This window comes from Mastomys coucha, unplaced genomic scaffold, assembly GCF_008632895.1.
Source record: "Mastomys coucha isolate ucsf_1 unplaced genomic scaffold, UCSF_Mcou_1 pScaffold12, whole genome shotgun sequence".
NCBI classification, from domain to species: Eukaryota; Metazoa; Chordata; class Mammalia; order Rodentia; family Muridae; genus Mastomys; species Mastomys coucha.
The window spans coordinates 19,849,658-19,867,297 of record NW_022196894.1 but is presented as its reverse complement, the minus strand read 5'-3'; the positions used below and the strand labels follow the sequence as shown (position 1 = coordinate 19,867,297).

Sequence of the window (17,640 nt, the reverse complement as noted above, 5' to 3'; positions counted from 1 at the left end):
TAGTCCTTGGTTCTATAAGAAAGCAGGCTGAGCAAGCCATGGGGAGCAAGCCAGTGGGCAACAAGCACTCTTTCATGGCCTCTGCGTCAACTCTTGCCTTCAAGTTCCTGCCCTGACTTTCTTTGATGATGAACTGTGATATGGAAGATAAGCTGAATAACCTCCCCCCCCCCCAACTCGCTTTTGGTCACAGTTTCATCACAGCAATAGTAACCCTAAGACCCTAAGATACTTATCCTTCAAACCACATTTCCAGTATCAATTCTTCCCGATGACCCCTGGTAAGCCTAGGCTGAATGACATCTAATTGCCAATAAACTGTCACATCTGAAATGCCATGGGACAGCTGTGTGCACATTGGCCTCCCCCACTGACCATAAACTGTCCAGTTTGGAAAATGCTTACTTATATGTATACACTTTCATTCAATCTGAGGTTTCAGGAGACCACTGTTTATTCCACAATCTTACCTGGATGAAGTCATACTGGCTTGAAGATTGAAGGGGAAAAACAAAAAAAAACAAAAAAACCCCCAAGAGTCTCATTCATCTAGAGACTTACTATATAAAGGGAAGACCTGTTCTCATATAACTTAAACAGTCTTAATATTTTTGTGTCTATGTGTGTATATATTTGCACACGCCATGCAGGTGGAGGTCACAGGACAACTTGGTTCTCTCCTTCCCCTATGTGTGTTCCAGGGATGGAATCGGGCCCTCAGCCTTGGCAGTAAACACCTTTACTTGCTGAGCCATCCCCCTAGCCCCTTGTATAGTTAAAAAAAAAAAAAAAAAAAAAAAACTCGAGACATAATTCACATCCCATTGGTCAGCAGTAGAGCATCTGCCTGGGATCAGTCCCAGCACAAAAACCATACACAAAAACACAGAAGATATGTACTTTAGTGGGTTCTTTTTTTCTAGGGGTGGGGTGGGGGTGGCGCATTGAGACAGGGTTTCTCAGTGTACCCCTGGCTGTCCTGGAACTCACTCTGTAGAGCAGGCTGGCCTTGAACTCAGAAATCTGCCTGCCTCTGCCTCCCAAGTGCTGGGATTAAAGGCATGCACCACCACTGTCCACCTAGTGGGTTCTCTTAAGAATATTTACAACAGCAAGCAACTATGACTACTTACTAGCCAGGATATTTTCTTATCTGCATGTAGTGCTGAACGCATCCTGGTGCCAAGATGGGAGGAGAAAGGGGTTACAGAGGAAGACATGCATTCCAGGACAGGGAACAGCACGTTCGAGAGTAGGTTATTCCAAGAAAGCATTCAAGGGCAGGTTATTCCAGGGAAATGGAACAGTATGTGCAAGTGGGCAGAGTTCTGAGAAGGATCAGGCTTTGGAAAGTGCAGGGGAGGTGGAGTTTATTGTGAGGAGATGTCTGAGTTATTTCACAAATGAGGAATCCAAATGAGCAAGGTGAAGACACATTCCCTTGTATCGACTCAACAGAAGATGTCTAAGGGACACTACTAAACACTACTGTACACACAGATGCTGCTGTGATATTCTCAAAGTTATACCATGCTGGCTTTGGCCCCATCTTCCAGTATGGTTTCATTTTCTCTTCCAGCTTCTTGCATTATCTAAAAACACTGACCATATTAACCTCGATTAGGACAACCATTTCCCCTGTGGTTATGTAGCTTCAAAAAGTTAGTGCTAACATGATTCCATCAATAAGTACCTCTGGGTTTCCAGACATCTGTGAACAGACACCATGACCAAAGCAACTCTTATAAAAGCAAACATTTAATTGGGGCTGGCTTACAGATTCAGAGGTTTAGTCCATTATCATCATGGCAGGAAGCATGACAGCATGCAGGCAGGCATGGTGCTGGAGAAGGCGATGAGAATTCTGCATTTTGATTGATAGGCAACCGGGAGACACTGGCAATCTCAGGCAGCTAGGAGGAAGCTCTCTTCTGCAATGGGTAGAGCCTGAGCATAGGAAGAGACTTCCAAAGCCCACCCTCACAGTGACACACTTTGTCCTAACAGTACTTTTCTGCTACTTGTTGCAGTAAATCTCCAACTCCAATAAGCACATGCAAGGAAAACGCAATTCAGTTATAGATTATAAACTGCACGCCTATATTAGGCAGATATACCTCTATACCACTTTCTTCTCCAGCTACGAAAACCCTGCTGTTTGCAGTACATGGCCTTTGTCCAGGCCATGCGCTTCTGCTCCATCTTCCTTCCAACTTCTCTCCCTCTGTCCTCCTCCATTCTCTATCTCCTCCAACTCCTCCTCTTCTTCCTATATTGGCCGGAAAACCCGGCTCCTCATTTTTGCCCATTGATTGGCTACTTGTCATTTTTCTTAGCCAATCAGATAATTAAGGGAAATTCCTCTATACCCTATGGGCCAAAGCATTCAAACTACCAAATACAGGCTTTAGAAAGAAATGTGAATACTTGAAGAATGTCCCCAAACTTCTGATCCTAAACTCTCATCTTGCTTTACTAGGTTTACAAGATCACACAGGAACTCTGGCAACCATTTCAGCTCTCTAGGGAGGGCTAATGTAGGGAAGCTTGAGAGAAGCAGCCAGGAGTGAGTTCTGTTAGGTAGGAGCAAAGACCTCTATACATTTCTGGCTTTCCCTTGGAGGTTGCCCCTGCCATCCCCCAAAGGTTCCCTGGCTCCTTTCCTATCACAGAAAGTCTATTGCTCTAGGTACTGTGGCTACTGCATGTTGATCTTGATGTCAACATGATAGAATTTGGGACCATCAGGGAAATGAATACCTGACCATGACTCTGAGGGACTGGGTGGGAAGGGCCATCCTAAATGTGTGTGGCAGCATCCTCCATAGGCTGGGCCACTAAGCTGCAGAAAGAGAAAGCTAGCTGACCATCAGTCTTTATTCTTTCTGCTTCCTGACTGTAGACCCAACACAGGCAGCTTCTTCACACCACAGCTCCATGCCTTCTCTACCAAAATGGATGGTACTCTCAAGAAATGACTAGTATAGAAAACTGACAGTCAGTAGTGGGACTACAGGTGTGATAATCCTGCCTGTATGGTCTGTAAGAACTTGGAACTGGCTTATAGGAGGACTGCAAGTTTGGAACTTTGGATTATAAAAGCCCTAGAATACTGTAGGCAGAATTTAATAGGCCAGGCTGTTGGGAATTTGGAAAACTAGAATGTCAAATGTGGGCAGTAGAAACCCAGCTCATGAGGTTCCTGAGGAGAACAGAACCCTATGGAGAACTGGCTTAGGAGCTGTTTATGTTCTACTGTAAACACTGGGGCTTCCTTGTGACTGTGTCCCGAGAACCTGAATGAGGCTGAATTCAAACGTAACGGGATTAATGTTCTTGGTAGAGGGAATTTCAAGGCAGGCCAACACTCAAACTGTAGTCTAGCTGCAGTGCACTGCTTATTCAGGCCTATAGTTAGAGAAAGTAAAGAGAGGAAAAACATAAAATTTGACAGACTTGAAAGTGGGTGTAACTGTTAAGGAAGGAGTACCATAATGAAACTTGGGTCTCTGCACTAGGACTGCAGGAGAGATACTCTGAGAGGAAGATCCCATCTATGAAGATTTCCAAAATACAAATTTATCTGAAAGGACCTAATGCTACCAGAGTCTTTACTTACCACTCCCCTCCCCTCCCAAAACAAACAAACAAACAAACAAACATACATACAACAACAACAACAAAACCTACTTAGGAAGAATGTGTTTCTCCAGGATCAGAACACCAAGGCCAACAGAACTATGGTCCAAGAGGAAACTGTGGGGGACAGGCTCCATCTTGAGCTGGCAGCAGAACCTGGCATCAACATCTACATGATAGTAGTTGTAAGCACGACAGATAGATGGGGAAGGTGTCACAGAATATAACCTCATAGTTCCATGGAGTCACTGAGGCTAGACTATGTGTGGCAGGGTTGATGTCCCTGCAAAGAATCCCAGGGAGGCGGTACTGTGAGCTCTAACAAGATGAAGCCTGACCTGCAATGGAGATTCCATGCTGGAGATGATAAAAACCGGGAAATCCAGGAGCGAAAGCTGCAAGTGTTAAGTGAAGCTAGCCCCAAATAAAGGCTATGCTTGTGCAGGTTGGCAGAGCTGGTGGAGCAGGGCCACGAGAGTCCTCTGGAGCCCAGTGGATTCCTCGGGAGTCCCAGGCGGCTGGGAGCTGTAGGACCTTGTTTACTCTGCTGCATTTTGCTTCTGTTTTCATCAGTTTTTTTCCATCCTTGATATGATTTTCCTCCCTCTGGAATGGGAGTCTTTATAATACCATTGTTACCAGAAACAGGCAACTTGCTGATTAACCTTATGGTGGTTCTCAATTAAGTGATAACCCTCAGTCTTCAGAGAGACTTGGGACTTTCAAACAGTGTCAGGAATATTTAAGACTATAGGGGTTTTTAGAATTGGACTAAATGTATTTTTTTTTTGTTGTTGTTTTTTGTTTTTTTTTGAGACAGGGTTTCTCTGTGTAGTCCTGGCTGTCCTAGAACTTACTTTGTAGACCAGGCTGGCCTTGAACTCAGAAATTCACCTGCCTCTGCCTCCCAAGTGCTGGGATTAAATGCGTGCGCCACCACCGCCCGGCATGTATTTTTATTATGAGAAGAAAGCAAAACTTTAGGGGGCTGGGGTGGAACATTATGATGCTTAATCTTGTCAATTTGATGAGACTCTGAATCACCACAGATGACTCAGGGCATCTGTGAGGGGCTAGGTTTAATGTGGAGGACCTATCATAGATATAGGTGGCACAGTTTCATGGGCTGCAGTTCTAGACTACATAAAAAGAAGAAAGCAAGCCGAACACCAGCATTCGGCTTTGCATCCTGCCGGTGAATGCCACGTGACCAGGAAAGACTGTATCCTCAAACTGTGAACCAAAATAAGCCCTTCTTTCCTTCAATTTCTTTTGACAGATACTTTGTTGCAGTACCAAAAAAGTCAAAAAACAAGCAAACAAACAAAACAAAACAAAACAAACCCCACAGGAGAGAAAAGTGTCCTTTGTGCTCACTAAGGCAGTGCTATCTTCGTAAAGCACCATTTACAATAGTCAGCAAGTAAGAACACACTAAAGATAGCAAGAAGCAGCTACTTTCCAGAACGGAGTCTGAGAGTAATCTCAGTGATAGTGTAAAAAAGCCCGCCCCCCGCACCCCCCCCCCGGCCCCCCAATTGCTAAGAAAGAATTGGTACATTGTGTATGCCACTCTGCAGAGCAGCCATGGTTTGGCCACAAACACTTGGCAAGTTTGAAAATGTAATGCAACATAAAAGGCTTACTAACCTTTCTGCGAGGGAGACCACCAACCCGTGGCAATTCCTCGTCTTCTGTAGCCCGTAACTGTGATTTACTGTGAATAGGCGAACAGACCCTTACAAAGATGACCAGCCTAATTAGGAGTGTTCATGGGAAGAAGCTGAAGGCAGCTTCCAGTCTGCTGTGATTTGTGCACACACAGGTTGTTTTCACTTGCGAGTTTCTTCCACGTTTTATTTAGGAAGCATCTATCCCTGGTTTATCTGTCAGTCTGGGGAACACTACCAAAGCCCTATTCCCAGTTGGAGGATCAGTAAAATCCAGAGAGGATAATGTGTGAATATTTGACAAAAGCTAGAATTGAAATGTCAGTAAATATCTAGATGAGAAAGAATTCATCACTTCCTTATCAAGACAAGTAATTAAGGACCGCTCCCCACCTCTCCTCCCCCTCCCCCCCCCCAGTTTTTAATTCCCTGGGCAAAGAAATGGAAGCAAAGTGCAGTGTGTCACACATTACTCAGCTAGCCTTTTATGTCATCCTCACAAGGGGTAGTTGTTTTATTTTCTTTAGGGATAAAAGTCAGGCTCCGGGATGTTGGCACACTTTGGGGCATACTGCTGGGTCTGAGTATAGAGGAGCCAGGCCTTCAACCCTATGGCCCACGGTGACTTCTCCACCCAGACATACCTCCTACCACGTAAGCCCTCTAAATATCAAGGAACACTTCCCGGATCACACTCAGAAGTCTAAAGCCATCTCACATCAAAATCCCTCCATTCTCTTCTATAGCCCTTTATTTTCACGATTCCCACGGGGCCATGTGACTTAGATTGCCGCTTGGCAGTTTATCTAGCTCCTTCCCGGGAGAGGGTCTAGGACCCTGCCTCTTCCGTCCTCCGCATGGAAGGACAACTTTCCTCTCTAATTCCTTCCAGAACTCAGGGACTGAAACCGGCCGCTCAGCCTGGCGTCGTCTCCTCGGTCACCACCTGGCTTCGGGTCTGGCTCTCCTTTCTTGGTTGGGGAAACTGAGGCTCGGCGCCACTGCAACTTCCCTAGGATACACGGTCTGGGGGAAGAGACCATGTGTTCCTCCGTCCTTTGACCACATGCGCCCCCTTCTCCATGAGCTTGGCTCGCAGCGAGTCTCTAGATCCGTGCGTAGCTCGGGACGCTCGGGGAAAGTTGTCAGCCGTGGCGTGCAGGGCTCTCTCTTGGAGGTGCACCTCACTGGCCCGCGCCTAGGTCGCGTCCACCTTGCACACACCCCGCCCACGCCCGCGCCCCTCACCTCCCGCGCGCCGCCTCGATCCGCAGCTCCCGGCCCCGTTCGGGCTGCCGCCGCTTCCGCCCGCCGGGCGCGCAGCCTGGGAGCGCCGAGCCCTCGGAGCGCGCGGCGCGGGACGGGCAGGGCGCGCACTCTCGGCGGTGCACACGCCGCTCCAACTCTCAAGCGCGCGGGGTGCGTCCGCCCGCCGCCGCCGCCGCCGCCGCCGCCGCCGCCCCGGCTCCGGGAGGCAGAGCAAGCGCTTTGTCCGCACGCCCGCCCGGGACTCTGCCCGGAGGAGGCAGCCGCGCCGAGTCCCCGCCTCCGCCTCTGCCCCCGGGCGGGCCGGGCCGGCCGCGGTGGGGGGAGCCAGGCTGAGGGCGAGGGTGGGGGCGGGGGCGGGCGCAGGAGGAGAGAGGAGGGCAGCGGAGGCGGCGGGAGCGCCGGGTGCCGGGCCGGGGGAGCCGCGGGCTCTCGGGAAGACGCAGATGATGAACAAGCTGTACATCGGGAACCTGAGCCCCGCCGTCACCGCCGACGACCTCCGGCAGCTCTTCGGGGACAGGAAGCTGCCCCTGGCGGGACAGGTCCTACTCAAGTCCGGCTACGCCTTCGTGGACTACCCCGACCAGAACTGGGCCATCCGCGCCATCGAGACCCTCTCGGGTGAGCACTCGCGCTGCCCACGCCGCGCCTCGCGGGCTTGGGACGGCGGCAGTGGGGAGGCCGAGCCCCACGGGCCGCGCCCGCCGCGACTCCCCAGCCCTCACGCTCACTTTCACGCACCGGCCCCGCGGCTTTCGCGGCGGGCTGGCTGGCTTCCCTGCCCCCCACTCCGGGGCTTACACAGACCCTTGGGCCTCAGAGTCGGGGCGACCCTATGCCCCTCCGAGGGTCCCCAGGCTTGTTGGCTCCCTAGGAGCGCCCCTGGAGTGCCCAGCTGCTCTCCGGAGCTTCCCCCGCCCCCACCTTTGCGAGTCCCCCGTTTTTCTTTTTCTTCACCTTTCTAGTACCTCTTTTGCCAGGGGCCCCCCACCCCCAAATCCAGCATCTCCTCTTCCTCCTAGCCAGACCTTCCCTTCTTCCCATGCCTCGTGCCAAAGACCTCTCGCCCTCTGTCGTCTCCCAAGCCGCACTCTCCTTTTGAGACCCCCTCTTGTCTTCTGGCCCCCCACTTTCGGCATCTCCTCGACTTCACCTACTGAACCCTTCGAGGTTTGGGGGTTTCCCCCCACCCGGCCCTTGTTGGACCGCACATCTCCCTCGGTCTCTCCCCGAAGCTCAGTTCCCTCTCTCTGGTCTCGGAAGCGCTCCTATTTTTCCCTGAATTTTTTGTCCGATTTTATTGAGAAGAACTCGGGGCTGGGGGCTTTCCGCCTCCCGTCTCCCCGCCTCCTGCTCGGCCAGAAGCACCTTTTTACGAGGTACCCTGTCTCAACTCGGTGGGGGCCCGGGCTGAGAACCGGGAAAGAGGCGACCGGGGGGCCCGCGAGCGCGCTGGAGCCCAGACGGGAGTCGGAGCGCGACACACTCGCCCGCGCGCGCGCTCCCAGCTCGCATCCCGCACACGCACGCGGCGGGCCTCGCTCCCAGGGGCCTGGGACCCCCCCGACCCCGCAAGGGAACCCACTTCCTTGGGAAACCTGTGCGGCGGGGCAAGCTGGCGAGACCTTTGGGTCGCCCCAAAGCAGGCGTCCGCAGAGCCTGGGACGTGTGTCCCCGGGACCGCTGGCAGGGAGGGCAGGGGGCGAGCGCCCGGAAGCCTCGGGGTTCCGGGGTGGCGGGATGGGGTGCTGGGGGCCGGAGAGATCGAGGCGCGCCAGCCCTGCAACTTGAGTTTCAAATGAGCTCATCTTTTCAAATTGGCGCCGCTCTTTATTAAATGTGTTTTTCCGGTAATGCCACCCACAGCTATACCTGGGGTCGGAACGGGGCTTGTTCCCGTCCCTCCATGCTCGTCACCCGGGGCGCCCACTTTTCATCACAGTTGGCGCTAAGTTCGCCCAGCTGCGGCCAGGTGGAGACCCCTTGAAGGCTCCAGAAGGCGGAGCCCGAGCGCGGACTGGTGTACGAGCCCCTCCTTGACCCCCGCGGATTTGACTCTGGGAGGTTCTGAGTGCTTTAAATTTCTGTTTTAAAGGTAAAGTGGAATTGCATGGGAAAATCATGGAAGTTGATTACTCAGTCTCTAAAAAGCTAAGGTAAATATATTTGCCTAGTTTCTTTTTTTCTTTACCCCTTCTGTGATTGGGCTTCCATACGTATAACTAAAAAAAAAAGAAAAGAAAAAAGAAAAAAAAAGCTCAGCTTTTAAAAAAAAGTGTCTGTATGGTTTTTAAAAGGGCTTTTGTCGGTTTTGTTAGTGGACATACATAGCTTAGAAAGTTATTATTATTATTTATTATTTTACTTTCATTATATAAGGTGTTTTCTGTGCTTGCAAACTGTTTGGTGCCTAATTATGGGTCGGTATGGAGGACACTAGGTGGATTCAGTTGGCTGTGACCAATTAAGTTGTTTATCATAAATTGCTTTTCACTCCCCATACCATCCCTAACCCCAGCACAATAGCAAACTTCCTGTGAGATGTTAAGAGTAAATATTTACTGTGTGTCAGCTGAATTGCTTAACTAAACCATGCGATTACTTTTTTTTGTTGTTGCATAGTTTAGTGATGAATTATAAAATAATTCAGTAAATAAGGAGGTTTTTTTTTTTTTTTTTTTTTTTTTTTTTTTTTTTTTTTTTTTTTTTTGCACAGCATTATAAAGCAGTAGCATGTTTGTATTGGATTCAGGGAGAAGCCAGGCTTTAGTTAACTGAAGCGCTGGGCTTGGATCCGGAGCACTTTGTTGTTACGGTTGCTTTAGAGAAACGTTGGGGGATAAACAATGTCGCAGGGAAGTCGATAGTTAGCTATTGTTAATGAAGGAGTAACAAGCTTTGTGGGGGTTGGGTTTCCCCACTGATTCTCTATGAAAGAATAAAGGAGAATATCTTTGTTTAAAGCTCATTGTGGACTTTAAATTGGGAGCCTTCATTCTTTCTACCTCCTCCCACCACGTGCCTAACTTAGTTTTTTTTTTTTTATCCTTTTAACTAACGTGCCTTTGCCGTTCTTCATTAAGCATCTGAACTGGGGAGGCTAAGTCTGATTTTTCCACCTTCTTAGTCTGAGGTAGATGCTCAAGCTCTGTCAGGATTGAGAACATTTTAAAACAAATTAATTTTGTAAATACTTGGATGTGTTGGAGGGTTTTAAAAAACATTGTGTGCACAGTTCTACATACATCATAATGTAACAGAATCTGTTTGGAAATGATTGTGCCATATTAGAAAACTGTTTAATACTTTTGTTTTTGAAAAGTTAAGAATTATGATTTGCAGTCTGGGCTGTTATACTGAACGGATTCTTTTGTTGAAAATGTGTAGCTGCTGTAAAATGTCTTATGCTTATATATTTTCCTTCAATGTTGTTAGTTTTTTAAGTTGGGATGTGTAGGGGGATGTTTTCTGAGATGCTAAATACTTACTGTAAGTTTAAACCATTCATCTCTTAACAGTTGAAGATGTGATGAATAATGTTAGAACCGCTGAGAGTCCTTAAGGCATTATGCATCTATAAATATTGCATTTTTGTTGGTTGTCTTGCTCTTGTGAATCCATTTGGAGATTAAAATGAATGAAAGGCACTCACTAATTTCTAACTGAGGTTATTTGATGTCCCATTACTCCACAATCAATGTATATCATTTAATTTTCAAAATAAGTGAAGTACTAATTTATTTAAAGTCATTGTGATCACCTAAAACTTATCAAGAAAACAAACACTTTGGTTTTATTTTTGTTTTTAAATGTAGGGGTTGTTTGCTTTTGGGCTAAAGTGTCATGTAATTCTGCTTATATGATTTCAAAAGTAGTCATGTCATAAACTTTAGCATAAATTAAATAATCAGTCTAGGGCTCCTATAGTCCTAGGAGTAAAGGATTTCTTTGAACATGTTGACGTTATGAACTAACTTGGAGGAATCTGAGAAAAGGCTGTATGATTGACTACACCTGGAGACAGTTAACATCCCAATGCATGGGAAGCCTGCTGGTGAGAGTGGCTCCAGTGCTCACATCCCTACCCCCCCCCCTCCTCTGTTTAAAATCAAAAGTTACCTACTTGCTGTGCAAGCTAAGGGGGAGAAGGCTGAACTGGTTGAAATTGATTAGCTGAGGTCAGCCTTCTGGGATGAGGCATCAGTAGATTCTCCATAATTCTGGGTACAACTATGCCTTGTGGCTTAAAAACATCAACAACAACAGCAGCAGCAGCAAAGAAACAAACAGGGTACTGTGATATTTAAGGCCAAAGCCTTCATGTTATACAGTGCTTTTTTTTTTTTTTTTTGTTCTTTTACTGTTTTTCAGTGCAAACTGACAAGTTGGAAGTAAATTTGTGACCCATGGGTCAGTTCTGTGTGTGGTTTTTTGAATTTTGTAGAGTTGGAGGAAAACAAGTTATTCTCTCTTGTTTGCTTCCTTGAAAAAATGATTCAACAATTGAGTGCTAATTTTTTAATATTGTGCTTGGTTCTTTGATTTCTTAGGGAGCTGTTTTAACATCTATATCCCAAAGTCTTTTTTTTTTTTTTAAGCTAATGATAGTTTGTAAGATGCTTTATAGTCTTTGTGGAATTATTGGCATGCTATTTGCTTACCACTGGAGCTTCAGTTAAATCACATAGCATCATTTTATATCGGTGGCTACAAAATAGACAGACTAGACATGCTATTTACTCAGTCACCCTGGAGTAGAGAATTCTTTTTCTTTGTGCTACTTATGTTTCATCCTTTGTAAGTGTAAATTATTATACGGTTAGGCTTGCCCATCATTTGTTCTGCTTACATTGTATTTCGTTTCAGTCTGCTGAATACAAATATTTTTTTTTCTGTATTCATATAGTAAGTACCTGTAGGTCAAAGATTTTAAGAGGGAAAAATCGATAACTTTAGAAGTGCTGTTAAAAAGTTATGGAAACTTCCTTGATAGAAATTTTACTTTGGGTACTGCTGAAAGTTCATCTAAAAAGTCTTGTCTGCACACTGGTACACATATTGTATAAATTGTGTTGATCTAAGACATGCTAACTTGAATGTACTTTTGTCCCTAAAGCTGAATGATTCTGTGAGAAACAGAACTTAAAAAAAGCAGGCAGTATCTGCCCACTTCTAGGAAGTAGCTGAATGATGGTAGGGTTCTACTGGGACAGTTAGATCCTTCAAGGAAGTAGCTGAATGATGGTAGGGTTCTACTGGGACAGTTAGATCCTTCGAGGTGGTGCAAGGAAAGCTGTGAATCTGTCTTTCATGAGTTAAAAATCAGTAATTGTCTTCTCTCCAATGCAAATGAATTTGGGCTCCTATAGGAATGCTAAAGAAAACAGTATCCCAATTGTATTTTGCTTGTATGTACTACATTGTGTATGCCTGAATTAAATACCAACCCCCCAAAAACCCACCCAACTTCCAGCCCTCCTTGTAACAAAGGCTTTTTCTGCATTAATTTTTAATTTTCTAGAAACAAGAAAGACTTTATTAGTTTTAAATCTTATTTAGTAGCCTTCTATTTCAAGACTTTGTTGAATTAGAAAGTAATAGCCAGACTTAATTATATATGTGGATAGATTAATCGAATGTCACATGATATCAAACTATAAAGTCACTTAGACTTAGCTTTAAAATTGCAGTAGCACATTTTTAAAAAGATAACTTTTTTATTTTTTATTTTTTTTATTTTCTAGAGATCACACATTTTCCTGATCTCTAGAAATAAGTGTTAGAGTTGGAATAGAAATGATAAAAGAAAAAGTTACTTGGTATTTAGATAATAATGTAGTCTTAAAATATTTGTAAGAAGCTAGCATTTAACTTTTTATTTATTATTAAACATTAAAAACAATTGAGGTTTACAAATAAAATATATTTTATTTTGCTTAGTTTTCTAATTCACCCAATAGTATCAATTTTTAAGTTGTAAGGTAGCAATTTATAGAAGTATTTAAATACTTAAACTTTAATTCTAAAAGAGAATTGATACATAGTCCATTTGCTACATTGTGCTTTATAATAATGTTTATTTGCAACTATAGATAGTAAAATGACTACTAAGAAGCCCTTTAAGAGTTATGTTAAGGTGAGCTTGTCATTTCATAGATGAGGGGAAATTAGTAATATTTGAAGAAAGCCTTTTATATATCATGATCTGAAGTATATTTTCTTTAAGAAATGATTTTACCTTTTAAAATCATTTCTTAATGAAAAGGAACAGTTGGTCAGTTGTTACTGAACTAAATTGTCATCCCTCTGATTTAGTGGTGTGTGTGCATTCTGTTGGGGGCAGTCGTTTTACACAGATTAAGTAGCAAGACAAAGAGGAGATCTTTAATTGAGCAACCGTGACTCTGAGTTTCAGTCCAGACAGAGCTAATGAAAATCACTAGATGATTGAGACTCACAAGGAAGGCACACATAATGCCATTTTCTCCCAATGATGCCCCGCTCTTACAGGTGCCGCTGTCCTTCACTCCTGCCAGCCAAGGAATAGACACCTGCAGAAGATTGTACAATGCCCAAACTACCTTCTTAGAGTTCTTTCAAATTGAATTCCATGAAGGCTTTGCTCTCCCCCACCCCACATGCACACACACACTTTTATTTTATTTTTAAGACACAAAGTCTCTCTGTGCAGCTCCAGCTGTTCTGAACCTGTGAACCTCTTTGCCTCAGCCTCCTGAGTGCTGGGATCATAGGCACACATGACTGCCCAGCCTTTAAAGTGTGTTACTGCATGTGAATGCTCACTTAGAAATGTTGTATTAGGGGGGATCCCTTTTTTTTTTTTTTTTTTTTAGATTTATTTATTATATGTAAGTACACTATAGCACTCCAGAAGAGGGCATCAGATCTCGTTATGGATGGTCGTGAACCACCGTGTGATTGCTGGGATTTGAACTCAGGACCTTCGGAAGAACTGTCCGTGCTCTTAACCACTGAGCCATCTCTCCAGCCCCCGGGGGATGCCTTGTTGTTTTTGCACAACCAATTATGGATCAGTTTTTATTAGAAGAGGTATAGAATTGGAAGCTGCTTAGAAAATTATAAATATAATTTAAGATATAATTTTAATAATGTTTAAATGTATTTAAACATCTTGTATTTAAACTGAAAATACACTTATTTTCAGTTTAGTTTTTTTTTTTTTTAATAGACTATTTGAGCCTTGGCTAAATTAACTTTAAAAAACAAATGTGTGCTTTGAAAATTCTAGTCAAAAGCATAACATCTCAAAACTATGTCTGACTTCTTAATTGGAGGGATAGAAGAGTTGTGTTTAAGAAGGCATGCCTAAATAATTGATTGGTCTGGTTTTATTTTTTTGTAATCACTGGGAAGTACAAATTAGTGGGAGACACTGTTAATGAACACGTACAAGCGAGCAAACAGCACATATACCAGGAAAGACAACTCCCCCCTCTCAGTTATTGCATTAAACTGTTTTAAGTCCTTCGCTTTATAATTTGACTTGATGCTTACAAACTTATAATTTTCACTTGGTGGCGTGGATGGTATGGGTTCTATTTTAGGCAGCAAATTGCAGAGTGTTCTGAATTATTTTTAAGGTTTTACTTTTCCTGTTTTGATTATGGATTTTAGTCTGGTTGCTTCACAAAATAGGGGAAAGAAATTATTTTTTTTAATTACAGAAAACCTTAGGTTCTGTCACTTTCACTGTCAAAGAAGAAAAAAAATATAATAATGTGTCTTCAATCTAGTTCAGAGTTGGGCGGCATGTTGACGCTGGATAAGTAGAACAGAAACAAGTGCTTCTGGGTAAAGGACCATCATGTCCACAAGCCATCCTTAAGCCCGTGGTAAAGCATCACCTCGGAGGCAGTGATAGCTCTCCACCTCCACCCCCAATCCGACCGCCCCCTAACGAATCATTTTGTATTCTTGAGGTGCATTGTTTGCTTCTTCTTGCATCTTCTAATTGTCTATGTCCCTTATGTTTTTATTTCCTAAAATGCAAACACTTAGTTACAGTTTTCCTGGTCTGTTAAAGTGGGCATTTTAACTTCAAACCCAGCAAATAGAAACACTTGTGTGAACCTTTGCAACCAAAGGAATATTTGCAGTCTTTCTCATTGTCATGTGTTTGTTTAATACATAAGGAAGTGTGAATTGCCTTTACAATTCTTAAAGGTTTTATGATCTGGTACTGTTATGAACACAGTACTAGAGGGCATTGTGGTGAGGTAGCTCCTGTGGCTGCATCTTAAATTCACACAGTAGTAAAGCTCTTATGGCCTCTTTGACAGAAATTTTACTTTTTCTAAGTAAGGTTTGGAAAAGGGGCAAATAAGGATGAGTTAGTTCTTTTCTCATCTGAGGAAACTTAGTCTTAGAGAAATGGAGTAATTTGTCTAAGGCAGGGGCAAGTAAATACATTCAGTAGCAGGGAAGAACCCAGGCAAGCGGTCCAGCTCTGATTCTTACCATAGACTGCTTCACTTAACACTTACTCTTAAATGAATCAACTGAAAGTGTCGGAAGGCCCAGACCCCATCAGGAGTGATAGAACTTGTTTGCCAAGTGCCCCAACTTTCAAGTACCTCATTCTTACCATCATCCAAATGATCTGCTCTTCTGCACTATGCTTTTTATAAGAAAAATAATTAGAATTAAGCACAAAACTTTATTCTTTTATTTTTTGGTTTTTCTTTTTTCTTTTTTTTTTCTTTTCTTTTTTCTTTTTTTTTTTGAGAAAGGGTTTCTCTGTGTAGCCCTGGCCATCCTGGAACTCACTCTGTAGACCAGGCTGGCCTTGAACTCAGAAATCCACCTGCCTCTGCCTCCCAAGTGCTGGGATTAAAGGCATGCACCACCACTGCCCAGCTATTTTTTGGTTTTTCAAGGCAGCGTTTCTGTGTGTAATAGCCCTGGCTGTCCTGGAACTCACTTTGTATACCAGGCTGGCCTCAAAACTCATGGAGATCCACCCACCTCTGCCTCTGAGTGCTGGGATTAAAGGTGTAGGCAAACAAAGTCGTTTTTTAAAAATTAGTTTTAAATCCTTTTTAAAAAGATTTTATTTATTATTATACATAGTATATTGTAGCTGTCTTTAGACACACCAGAAGAGGGCATCAGATCTCATGATGGGTGGTTGTGAGCCACCATGTGGTTGTTGGGATTTGAACTCGTGACCTTCGGAAGAGTAGTCAGTGCTCTTACCCACTGAGCCACCTCACCAGCCCAAGCAAAGTCATTTTAAAAGCAGCCTTGATCCTTGCCTTCTATCTGCTTGCCATATACAAGAGTATGGGAAATTTATCCAGGTGTGTTTGGTGGTTTTGTTTGGCTGCTATTTATACTGTTTCATTTTTTAGTGGTTAAATTTTTTGTATTAAGAAATAGGACAGTGCTAAGAAGGATGTGCCTCACTGGGGACAGTGGCACACACACCTTTGATCCCAGGCCAGCCTGGTCTACATAGCAAATTTAAGAGGAGCCAGAGCTACATAGAGAGACCCTGTCTGTTCCAGTAAGCCATAAAACCAAAATAGGACAGTTCTCTAAACATTTGAGTCACAAATTAGGCACTGACTTTGGTTCTGGTCAACATTGTATCCCTTTCTCTAAAGTCAAAGAATTCACCTGGTGGGCTTCTTCTCCAGCCTCAGCCCATCTCAGGAGTCGGTGCTAGGTTTTGACTCGTTTCTTTGGTGGGAGCTGCCAATCTTTCTTCCTTCGCTTCATTTTCTTTGTGAAGAAGGCCTTTGACCTCTGCTGTGAGTATAAATGTAGGTATGCCATCAATGGAGTCAAGTTCTTAATAACATACTCAGTAACTTAGCACATGTGAAGTGCCCTTCATCTCCGAACTATAATGTTTTCCTGAACTCACCGTTGGGCTTCCTTTGACTTTTGTGGACTCTCATGGTAGTGGTGGTAGGACAAAGGGTGGAGTTATCAAGGAAAAAAAAAGTAGGTGAAGGGTTATTTCTTACGTCTTATGCAGGTCTTCAAGTTGTGCAGCTCGGGGCTGAATGTGGCATTTTCTGTGCAGTGACTCAGAGGATGGGACAGGAAGAGAGTAACTAATAATTACTGAGTGGTAGCTGCATCCTGTGCATTTGTGGCTGTTTCTTTTCTTTAGTAACATGAAACTCATTTTCTTCTATAGAGGGAAGTGGTCCATTTTTTTAAAATTAACTTCTTATTGATTCTTTGTGAGTTTCACAACATATACCCTACTCTGACTCATCCCCCCCCAGCCCTCCACCCTTGCAACCTGCCCCCCCAATAAAAAAATAAACAAACAAACAAGAAGCAAAACAAAGCATAGAAAACATGTCCTCATGGACACTGTAGTGTATCACAGTGTGTCCCACAGTGTGTATGGCCCTTTGTCCACACGCCTTCTCTTCCAGATGTTTGTTACAGTGAGTCACTGGTCTGGTTTGAGGTCTCTGGCTTCTGTGATATTATCAGTATTGGATCCTCACCGGGTCTCTTCCGGGTTATCCTGCTGTTGCATGCGCTGTGTCACGTATATCCTTCAGCAGGACGGACAGGACAGCCCTCTCACAAGCCCCAACAGTGAAGGTGGTACATTTTTAACCATAAGATAATGTTATGAAAAGTGTTAAATTTCTTTTCTCAGTCAAGATCCTGAAGGTAGCTTAAGGTATTAAGGTGTGTGTGTGTTTGTGTGCGCGCTCGGGTGCGGTTTTTTGAGACAGGGTTTCTCTGTGTAGCCCTGGCTGTCCTGGTACTCTGTAGACCAGGCTGGCCTTGAACTCAGAAATCCACCTGCCTCTACCTCCCAAGTGCTGGGATTAAAGGCGTGCACCACCACCACCACCACCCGGCTCGGTGGGGTTTTTCAAGGCAGGTTTCTTATTGCAGCCCCAGTTATCCTGGATTCACTTCGTAGATCAGACTAGCCTAGAACTCAGAGCCTGCCTGGCATTAAAAGTGTGCACCACCACACCTGGCTTAGAAGATGCTTTTTTTTGTTTTGTTTTTTGTTTTTTTGGGTTTTTTTTTTTTTTTT

At 44.4% G+C, this 17,640-nt stretch overlaps 1 protein-coding gene across 1 annotated transcript in view; it reads left to right on the top strand.

The window, feature by feature from the left end:
- Positions 1-6,672: 6,672 nt before the first annotated feature.
- The window catches only part of Igf2bp2 (insulin like growth factor 2 mRNA binding protein 2), a 102,755-nt gene continuing 91,787 nt past the window's right edge, over positions 6,673-17,640 (top strand). Inside the window, exons 1-2 of the mRNA XM_031363510.1 lie at positions 6,673-7,199; positions 8,674-8,734. Coding sequence (XP_031219370.1) covers positions 7,022-7,199; positions 8,674-8,734 — 239 coding nt within the window. The 5' untranslated portion in view covers positions 6,673-7,021. The remainder of the gene's footprint in view (positions 7,200-8,673; positions 8,735-17,640) is intronic.